At 26.0% G+C, this 12179-nt stretch overlaps 1 protein-coding gene across 1 annotated transcript in view; it reads right to left on the bottom strand.

The window, feature by feature from the left end:
- Positions 1 to 12179, bottom strand: part of LOC136975872 (guanine nucleotide exchange factor subunit RIC1-like) — a 97095-nt gene that overhangs the window by 66286 nt on the left and 18630 nt on the right. The window contains exons 3-4 of the mRNA XM_067271017.1: positions 4107 to 4186; positions 209 to 316 (exon numbers count right to left, since the gene is read on the bottom strand). Of these exons, the coding sequence (XP_067127118.1) occupies positions 209 to 316; positions 4107 to 4186 (188 nt within the window). The remainder of the gene's footprint in view (positions 1 to 208; positions 317 to 4106; positions 4187 to 12179) is intronic.

Here is a 12179-nt window from a genome sequence, read left to right as displayed (position 1 = left end):
TTCATTTAAATAGTTAAGGACAAAATGTTAGATGTAACATATTGGTTTTTATATTACATTTAATATAATACGAGATTAGAGAATAAATTTGAATAGGCACATACAAAAACATTTAAAATGATTTAATATGTAATGAAGATAACTTTTAATTTTACAATTTATATGACAGTAAATCTTTTTATCTACTATTTTTAAATGTTTATATTACCTTGTTATATTTCCTGGTACATTAGCAGAAAAGGCTTGAATAAATAAAAGGGGCGGAATTTTCTCTTTAATAAAAAGCTCTGCACTTTCTCGCTTCAAACTAGCAACTCTAAGAAAATAATATTAAGATTTTAGTTATTTTACAATTATTTCAATTTGAATTAAAATTGATAAAAATTATATTTTTTCTGGATTAAAACAATTATAATTTAATAAAAGTAAAATATTTTTTTAAATTTTATTAGACAACTGAGGCAGTTAAGGTGTCAGCCTAACACTCTGAGTACCCAGGACTGAATCTGAGAAAGCAAGTCCCAGGAATTTTTTTATTGGTCCTGGATATGTTGGCTCCATCCCTCACTACCCTGTCAAACCCATTGTTGGTCTTACCAAATGCATGATGGGCATGGGAAACAGAGCAGAAAGAGTTAAAACAAAATATTTTATAAAATCAATAACATTTTATATTAATAAAAAACATAAATAAGAATAAGAAAACAGTTATAAAATAAGAAAATTATTAGCCTGGCATTTTATATAATAAATAAATAAAATACAAATCACTGCTTATTTAAAGAAGGCAATACTTTTTATTAAGCAAAAGGAACATTTTTGGCCTTTTAAATATCTGACCATTCTCAGAATAATTCTATTTAATAGTTTAGAATGATATATAGGTATCTCTCATACAAAATAGCACTTCTACAACATGATTCAAAACTTGGGGATATTCCTGTACAACACGACTTCTGGTTTTGCTCTAACACAGTCCAAGAATTTTGAAAATCCTCCATACAAAATTTCACAATTTTTAAGTAAAAATTCAGTCTAGATGGTGTCATTGTTCAAATTCAGTTCAGGTGTCATTGTCATTACTTTCAGACGTGAGCATTTAAGACTGTCACTGTGTTTTAGTTTTATAGATTAATCTTTGTATTTAGTAAAGTTTATTTAAACATTTTTAGGTAAGAGTTATTCAACTGTTTTTAACTATAATTAAGAAATCATTTGTAAAAACGACTAACAAAATAAAATAGTATTTCAGTACTCAAACAATTTGGTATTTGAACACAAATTCTGGGAAAAATTCACTTGTACTTAACAAATGTGACTCGCTAAAACAAATTTTTGATTAATAACATATTTTCATTTCATCACCCATAAAAATTCTTTATGATAAAAATTTAAAACATTGAAAATGTTGCTGATATTTCTTATTAAAACCAACAAAAAAGCTCAGACGTTGAAAATACTTTGTAAAAAAAAAAAAAAAATCCTCATTTACTAAAATCAATAATGATGCATAATACAGTAATTTTAATTTTGATTGTTAGTTAATTATTAATTGGAAATAAATTATTGATTGCCTTAATAAACATATTTCTCTTAGTAATGAAAAAGAATAGTATACTTTGTTAAATTTTGGAATCTAACCCCAATGTTTAGTATTAGTCCTTTGTTTCGTATAGCACAGATTTTGCATAATATGACACTTTTTCTGAACATGTATTATACAAGGGATACCTGTATTATATAAGCAGAAGTCTAGAAGTATTATATAAGTAGATCTGGAACAAAATTCAAAGTAAACATTCAGAATTTCAAAACATTTTTATTCAGGAAATAAAATTCTCTGAATAAGTTAGAGTTTCCATTTAAAATGAAGATCCATATACTGATAATATTTTATTTCTAATAATTGTTGACACTTGATGAAAGTTAAGTATCCATTCATTTTAACAAATTTCATATTAATTTTACTATAAAATATTTTTTTCAAAATTATATTACTGTTCAAACCAACAGGATATCATATGTCCTGAATGATTTATTGAATAATTTTAAAATTTTACATAATTAATCCTCTCCCCTCACTAGTGAAAATTTTGTAATAAACTTAAAACTATTTCCTTCTGCAGGAATTACAAATTATTATTTCCACGGTAGTAATTCAGACTTCAAATGGCCTCCTGAAAGGAATTAAATTTGAAGTATGAAGAACCACTGTATTTCAAATTTAATTAGCTAAAAGATGTTCTAATTTATGTAATAATTTTAAATAAATTTGATAAAAGGAATATTACATTATTGCCCTACTGGTATATTTTCTATTTTAGTATTTTCATAACATGATTTTTAGTTATTGTGGCATTAAATGTTGTAATAGTTTATTCACATTACTAATTTAAAATTTTATGCAGTCATATTGATTTCAATAGATATTTGCAACATAATGTTACTGAAGTCACAGAGGTTCATACTATCGTTTTCCTGTAAATATGATCATGATAAATATGATAGTTATTTTAGATTATTATTTCATATAAACTCTTCTTATCTTCCATTACTAATCTGTCAAATCCAACTATGGTGGTTAAAAACTTTATAAAACATCTCAAACTTAAAGTAATAACATAAGGTAAAAGTGCAAAATGAATAATTTTATATTGCTAATTTTAATTACTTTATATAAATTAAATAATAATAACTTATTGGAAAAGATTTTTACAGAAAAAATAACCTGTGTAAAATAAATTATTAATTATATATACAGTAAAACTTCTCTAACTTGAAGCTCCAAGAAAGCAGGAAAAACTTTGAGCTACAGAAGATTCAAGTTATAGAGTAAAAATGCCATTTCTGAATAGATTTGTATTTTTACCTCTGTTACATTATGTCAGGGCCGGATTATCGAATAGGCAAAGTAGACAAATGTCTAGGGCCCGTAATCCGGAGGGGCCCGGCTTCAGTGCAGAAGATTTCTCTGTCTGAAAACGAGTTAAAAATTATTTAAGAAATAGGACAGAAAAGGCTGTATTTAACAATTGTTACTAAGCTTCACTCGACTGGCCATTACCTAAAAAAGAAAAAAAAAAAAGGGTCAACAGCCACCCGTGCATCAGAAGTAATGTACAGTACGCCACGGGATCTCTCGCACCATCTAGAAATATTCCTAGGGCCGCGTCTCGTGGTAGTACTGATGTATGGATGGTTATGATTTATTTTCTAAATCTATACTTATACGTCGCGACGTCGCATATTCGATATAGCGTTCAACTTGCTCGAGTGCGAAGATATTACAATTCAAGTGTTTTATAAAAGAGTTAAAAAGGGTGACACTACGGTGTGACTTGGGGTGACACCACGATATCCGCACCGGGTGTCACCCATGCTAGCTACGCTAATGTCTCATTATATGAGATTTGTTTAAAAGCAACTTACTTAAATGGGGCTACAGAAGATTCAAGTTATAGAGTAAAAATGCCATTTCTGAATAGATTTGTATTTTTACCTCTGTTAAATTACGTAGAAAGAATCTTTGATAGTTTTTTGTTTTAAACAGCCTGTGTAATGCCTTTCAGCAAAATGTTCAATGAAATCAAACAGTTTTGCAGGTACATTTCATTGAGATAAAGCAAGAGGTTCTTTTATTTCGGACTGGAATATTATCTGCAAATGGGTGTTAGACCTTAGATAAAACTGTGTAAAAATTTCATGGAAATCCGATAATTAGGATCACTTTGGATAGAATAAATATTAAAATTTGAGTCAGGGAAATTGAAAGTAATATAAATTGGTATCAGGTGACTATGAAAATCTTCAACTTGGAGAAAATTCAAGTTAAGGAAATTCAAGCTGGAGATATTAAATCTCTATGCTGTTCCATTGAGACCTACCAAGTGCTTCATTTTCTACAAGTTAAAGAAATATTCGAGTTACAGACATTTGAGAAGTTTTACAGTATTGAAATTTATCATTATAATTATTATTTCAAATATATGATTAAATTAGAATATTTTGATAAGCATTACATATTTAATTTCTATAGTTTTTATTTATTTTTTTTAATAAAATAAAGTTAGTTAAATTATTTTATTAATAAATCAACATAAATTTACTTGCTGTCTTGCTGTTCATAGAGACCACGAGTAGAATCATCCATATCCAGTTGGTAAAACAATAAATGATTTTGAGAAGTCTAGACAAAAAAAAAAATCACATAAATAAATTTCAGATTTTTATTTATATTAAATACTCTGCATTCAATATTACTGAATCATTTAAACCTATAATAAATTAATAAATTTTATTTCAATATTCTTATACTCAAATATATTTAAAGTATGTAAATTTCAATGTGTATAAAGTTTCATAGTACATCTTAATATTACAAAATACATTTTAGCAACATTGAAGTAATTTTCTTAAATAAAATCAGTACACACCTACTAAAGCTATTTATTACACAGGCTATTTGAACTAGTGAAAAGTTTAGAATAACAGGATTAAACATAAAGAAAAGAAGTCAAAAACAGTTGCAGACAAATATACACATATTTTAGAATGTTACATGTACTAAATGTAGTAGTACAGTACATGCTTTAAAATATGTAATACATAATGATCAACTACTGCCGAATTATCGGGCTAGTTGAGTGCCTTTGGGAGGACATGAGCAATTAATGTGTCCCCAGCCGGCATTGTAATGACCGTCGATGGTCGTACGGTAATCTTATATCAGCTGGAAGAGGAGAGTGGATCAGAGGTCCGGGTAGCGTAACTGGTAACGTGTCTGCACGGATAGCAGAAGTTGCGGGTTCGAGTCCTGCTTCGGGCTGTTTCTTTTCTTCCAGTTAGGCCTAAATTTATTTAAATTATTTAATTAAAAATTCTAATTATTAAATTTAGCAAGAGATGGCACCTAATGCCTAACTCTAGTACCAAATTACTTAAATTATTAATATTACTATAGCCATTTGCTAGCCCAATAATTCGGCAGTAGTTGATCGTTATCTATAACGGGCTAGTAGTTGTTTATTTGTATATGTAATACAGATTAATTTTAAGAAAATAATCTGTGATTCCTTTCTGAAACAAAAAAATTATAACTAAAATAATCTTACATATGTAAACTGAGATATATTAATCTTTATCATCATCCTTAAAATGATAAATCTTTATTTATTAATATTGATAATTTGAATTGAATAATTATGTTTTTCAGATACTTTTTATTTTTTAATCTTAGTTTATACCAATTAGACCATATATACATGAGGGCTTATCATACCGGTGAACGAGAATTAAATTACAAAACCTTTAATGATTATCTACAATAAGGTACAGCTTTTTTTCTCTCAGTGATAAATCCTCATGTATGTGTCTAATAGATATAGAGTAAGATTAAAACAACATTATTTATACATGTTTGTAAATTTAATCTTAATTTTCATAAATAATTTTATAAAACATGAAAATATTGAATATTTCAGATTTTGCTAACCAAAACATATAAACATAAAAAATTTTTTAAATAATGAAATTAAATACTAATAACTTATTGAATTTAACTCTAACATTGAAAAGTTTTATAAATTTTATCATCATAATTTTTGAGATTTTATTGTTATGAAATAAGATATTTTATTTTACCTACTTTATTCCATAAATAAAGAAAGATAAGATAATACACAAACAATGATAATATAAAACATTCTGAAAAATCTTGATTTATTCTAAATTATTTATTTTTTATATATAATCTTATGCAATTAAAATGAAAATTTATATTTATTATTGATAAATAAGCAAAAATGATACACCAACAACTGCCATAAATCATCAGGCTATAATTTGGAAATAATTATTATTATTACCAAATTATAGTGAGATGATTTATGGCATTTGTTAATGTATCATTGCAAAGCATTGGGTTTCAGGCAGTATAGATGTTTATATAAATAAGCAAAAGTTAATATCTTGTGCAAATGAATGACACACACACGCATATATATATATATATACATACATGTCATTTAATTAAAGTATAATTTAAGATATTAATTAGTAAACTATTAAATATATCTATTATAAAAATTTCATTTTTTTTACTAAGTACAATCAAAATTTTCTTAACAGAAGACTTAAAATTACTTAAATCTAACAAAATTTCACTATTTTTGTTTAAATCAGAAATAAATTTCAATTTCATACAGAATAATGACATTCTATTTTCATAACTGAATTCAGTACATAATTTATGCAAATTATTTAATAATTTTTGCTTAATTTATCCTTTATAATAATCCTAAAAATTTATTTACAACAAGAAAAACCATCAGAGAAGTTAAAAATGATTACTTATGACAGAATCATGTGTTATAAATCTTAGAACCAATTTAGGTCAATGACTATGTCTGGCAAAAGTTCCTCTCATTTTTTCTGTATTTCATATATGTAAATACAGTAATGTCTGAAACACTCCTTGAATCTAATAAACTACTGTACTGATCTTTACAATTTACACATTTCTACAAAGTATATGATTTTAGATTGTAACCTTGACCCTTACTTTTATTAATTCATTATCAAAAAAATATGTTTTTGCTTCTCTTGCTCTCCACTTAAACCATCAACTTCAATTACTGTGTGTCTTTTCACAAAAATATATTCTTAGAAACTTTACAAATTACTTTTAATGCCAGTATAATGGTTTTGTCAACTAATGAAAACTGGTATTTGTCTTTGTATTTGTATTTGGTATCTTAAGTCTTAGATCGAAAACATTAGCCAGTTTTGTTTTGTACTGAAGAATTAAGGTATTTAAGGGGTTCTTTTACAGTTTAATGCCAGTATGGGATATATTTTTAATTAATTAATTCATAGCCATCACAAAAGACAATTTAATTTATTGAAGATATATATAAAAAATATAATTCATGAAGTTCTCAAAATGATTTTGTAACACTCATTTTCTACAGTGAATGCTTTGTTTTGAAAGAATGTATATGTTCTTCACTATATAATCATTTGTTTTTTTTATTATTCAAATGACAAAAATTAATGATTATTGTTAAATTAATTCTGTTAATGCAGCAATTTCTGGGAAGTAAAACTACTAAAATTAAATGTAAAAAAATAAATAAATAGTGGATAAAATCACTGAAATTGGTAGTTGGTCATGGGTTTGTGTCTAACCAACAGGCAGGATGCATGAACTTTTCCTAGTTTTCTTTGTGTGTCTAACATCTAAATAGGACTAGTTTCTCCTGAGAACCCTGCCAGAAGATACCTCTCTTGGCAGATTGCCCAGGTTTTGAGTTGGCTTATTACATCAATCTAATCTGAAAAAATAAAAGTGAACTCTCATTGAAATTTAGGAGAATCACAAAAATCATCTATATTTGCAATTAACCCAGTCTGAAAGATTCCATGTTCCAGTTTCTGATCACAATAATTTCCCAAATACAGTAATAACTTATCTTTTTGCATTCAATATTTTGTTTCATATATGTGCAAATAATGTGAAAGTTATTTGCACTTATTCACAGGCACAACTAATTTATAGTAATTTTTATAATAAAATAACAGAAAATTAATAGTTATGACTTTTTTTAAAATCTAAATGTGTTTTGTATGAAAAAAATTTATTTATTTCTTCATACATCTTTGTATTTTTAAAAACTAGAATAATACCAATTATTACCTATCATATATAAATCTATATTTAACCTTTAAAATGATGTTTATTGAACAGATCTAATTTCTACAATGCAATATCTAGAAGTATACATTAATAAAGTCGCAAAGAGAGAACGAGATGGCCAAGATGAGCCTACTGTTCTAACGACATAATCTTATATAACTGTTATATCAAGGCTTATTATTTTGTTGTTGTTTTATTTTAAATTAATTAGTTTTATGTTAATTTGTAATCTTAAACTGATTTCTTATTTTGTTTAAAAATTAGTATATTCTGATGTATTTAGTTTAAGAGAACTGCATATTATATTAATCATTTCTAAATTAAATTTTTTTTAATCATATTTTACCATTCAAAGTTTGAATTTAAATAATCACGGAAAAAATGTGTGTTAAATAAGTGATTAAGTAAAAATTATTAACAAAGTTATTTATTTATTTTAAATAACGAAAAGTTTTTTAAAAAATACTTCTTTGAAATTTATAATGTATTAAAGTATTTTTTATTTTCCTCACAATATTCAACTTCATATTACTTTTGGTCAATTTATTTTCATTCATTTTCAATTATTTTTGTCCAGAAATAACAAAAACTGAATGAAAACAATTAAGTTCTATAATTTTTTATGATTATTTGAATAACTTTCTTATGTATATATGTAATGTGTTACACACTAACACGAATGACCAAAAATAATAATAAAAAACTAAAACAAAGTTATTCAGCATTAAACAATCTTGTTCAGATTGTTTTATTATTTTTATGCATTAAAAACTAAATATAAAATGTAAAGGAGCATTTTTTCTTTGCATTTTTATAAATATTAGAAGTTTTTAATGACAAAATATAGAGCAAATATCAATGAACAATATAAATCCAATAATACTAATAAATAAAGTTTTTTTCATTTAAAATAACAACAAATCCATTATATTTTCTTACTTAAATTTTTGTAAGTATTTATTAATCAGCTGTTTTAAATTATTAAGTAATAAAAACAACAAAACATTTAAGTAACTACTGTAACAAAGTTTTAAGCATATATACATATATGTTTATAAATTTATGTTTATTTTATAAATTTATGTTTATAAATTTATAATATATGTTTATAAATTTTCTATTACAGTAATTACTTAAATGTTTTGTTACTTTTATTATTTAATAATTGAAAACTGCTGATTAATAAATAATAAGCAGATGTTAACAATCAAAAACAAAAAAACAAACTTTAAAATACAGGTTGAAAAAAACTATTAAGTTTGCAAAAGTAAAAAGGATATAGATATTTGACTGCTTTATTGAATACATAATTTAAGTCACTTTAGTATAAATACAAATAATTCATTTAACCATTTTTAAATCAAAAATTTTCTTATTAAATTGTTATAAAAATATTTTACATAAATGCACTTTGTTAAAATCCAAATATTAATAATTTATTAAAAATATATATTTATAATAATATGGAGAAACTGATACATCAAATCTTTAAATTATTAGAAGTGTAAAAAATGCAGTTTAGAATTGTATATAGTCAAATATATTGAATATTTATTTTTGATAAGTAATATGTATCCAAATAAATCTAATATAGATTCTACTGTATGTTATTTGAAACACAAGTAACTTATTAACATATGAGATTAAAAAAATTTGAAACTTGCCAATTTAATTTTATTTAAAATATAAATAAAAAATGAAAATAGGTAGATCATATGATATATATGTTACACTTAATCCATAAATGTTGCTTATTTCATGAAATAAGCATAAATTTGCATAATTTGTAAAATCTGCAGATTAACTGTCAATTTCTTGAATTTGCACAAATTTTCTGCTTTAATTCATAAAATGGCAAATTTTTACTGCCTATTTTGTGAAATTAGTATTTTATATTTTCCAATAAAATACCAATTTGTTTAATTCATTGCATTGCAGCTTTGAAAACATTAGGCAAAGATTATTTTAGTATTTTCTTTTTTAAAAATTACTCAGTGATAATATAAATTTAATTTAATGCACTTCCTGTATATTTGTAAATTCTCAGTAAATGGATAATATTCTGTAAATTAAGAAACCATATGGGGTGTTTAAATAAAAGCATTCAAACACTTAGTATGATTTCTTAATTTACAGAAAGTATCTATTTACTGAAAATTTATAATTTATATGATATTTTATACTTCCTAATGATGTTTATTTATTTAAAACAGATTTATACATTTTAGAGTTAAAAAATTTAGTGAAATAATTAAAAGTGTAATGAAGCTATACAATATTTTCATTCCTTACTGTAATAATGTAAATATCATTTCTACATTTGGGACACAGAGGATGTTTGTCACTGCTGACTAATAGTTTAACATTTAAACAAATTAATACAATTCACCAGGAACAGATAATATGTCATTATTACATATTATTTTTTGAATAAGAGTATTAATTGAATAATCAGTATTAAAACTAAAAACATGACTTAATATACAGTATATTTTTGTTTAATTAGTAAGTTACTTCATTATTGTTTCTAATCTGCAATTATCATGGCATCATTTTCTTGTATTAATTGAATAATGTAATTTTTTTTAATTTTGTTATTTAATTAATATCAAGTGAAATAGAATAAATTCTGAGTTAGGCTTAAAATTCAATACTGAGTTGGATGTTTGTTAAAATTAAATATTGATTTTACATTAGTTAGGCATTAAGTAGATGTTATGTTAAATTATAGATTAAAGCTTATGCATATTGCTCACATTAGGACAAAAACAGCATCGTGAGGATGTTTCAATCGAGTGTTTGGCAATGTTTTGCAGCAACAAAGCTGAGTTTTTGCGTCGATTCATAACCATGGATGAAACATGGGTCCATCACTTCACATCTGAGATGAAAGAACAGTCAAAACAATGGACTGAAAGAGGAGAATCAGCTCCAAAGAAGGTGAAAATAGTTCCATCAGCTGGCAAGGTCATGGCATCAGTTTTTCGGAATGTGTGTGGGATAATTTTCATTGATTATCTTCAAAAAGGAAAAACAACCAACGGCGAGTATTATGTGAACTTATTGCAGCACTTGAGTGATGAAATCAAGAAAAAGCGGCCACATTTGGCAAAAAAGAAAGTGTTGTTTCATCAAGACAACGCACCAGTTCACACATCCGTTATTGCAATGGCAAAAATCCATGAGTTAAGGTTTGAATTGCTTCCTCACGCACCCTATTCGCCAGATTTAGCCCCCTCAGATTATTTTCTCTTTCCAAACTTGAAAAAATGGCTTGGTGGTAAAAGGTTTGCCAACAATGAAGAGGTGGAGTCTGCGGTTGATGGGTATTTTGAGAAGCTCGGCAGTTCTCACTATAAACAGGGGATTGAAGCTATTGAACATTGCTGGGAAAAGTGTATCGAGCTAAAAGGAGACTATGTTGAAAAATAAAGATATGTTTTCCCAAATTTTTTGTGTCTTCTTTGTTAGGTTGGGTACTTTTGGGACTACCCTCGTAATATCTTAATTCTCAATTTTTTTCAATTGGATATTATATATCTAATTGAAAAAATTGATATACAGTACAATATTGGTAATCAGGTAGTTCACTAGTTCAACATATACATTAATCTGACACAAGTCAACTCTTGCATACTACCAGCATGTTTCCAAGTTGTAGACAAGCTTCCCACTAGTTCATACTCCAGTTTCTACTAAATTTGAACATCTTCCCACTAAACATAACATGATATTGAACCTGAGCTTGAGCACAATATTACAGATTGTTAGGCTTGTCATCTTAGGTTGTTCAAGAAAGGTACAATACATTATAACAAATGAGCAATTATTTGCAACATCATAACAATGCCAGGCTACATTTTTTATCATATTTTTAATAATTTTTAAATTTAAAATATATGATCTCCACCTCAAATTAGTAGAGTCTTGCTCTTGCATATCATACTTTAGCAATCATTAGCAATAGAGTCGTGCAGGTCATTTATTTAACTCCCTTCAGGGGAAAATTTTTGAATTGAAATAACATGACTTCTGGTTTGCACCAGAAGTTCATATACAGTTAATTGGGGAATCCAGCCCCTAAGATTTCCATATCTGGTCTCAGCTTTCATCTATCTAACTCTGCTCTCAAGATTGAGGAAAGACAGACGGAATTAAAAAACAAAAACCTTAAATTTCCAGCAATAAATAACATTTAATAATAACGTTTTCGACTGTTTTAAACAGCCATCATCAGTTAAAACGAACTTAAAAAACAAAAGAATGCAGAAAAAAGAACCCAAGCAATACAAATATTTAAAATTCAAAATAATTCCAAAGCAAAAATGACGTCGTATATTAGAAACGAACAAACAGCGCATGCGCTAAATATCGTAGTAAGAATAAAAAATAAAAATAAAATACAATAACAAAAAATACTGCCACAAAAATATTTCTATTACAAGAAAGAACGTTATGCATTTCGGTAAAACGACTTCCATGCCAT

Source organism: Centruroides vittatus, unplaced genomic scaffold (genome assembly GCF_030686945.1).
Source record: "Centruroides vittatus isolate TY-2023 unplaced genomic scaffold, ASM3068694v2 contig_391, whole genome shotgun sequence".
NCBI lineage: Eukaryota > Metazoa > Arthropoda > Arachnida > Scorpiones > Buthidae > Centruroides > Centruroides vittatus.
The sequence above is the reverse complement of the archived record's forward strand: the minus strand, read 5'-3'. Positions and strand labels throughout refer to the sequence as shown.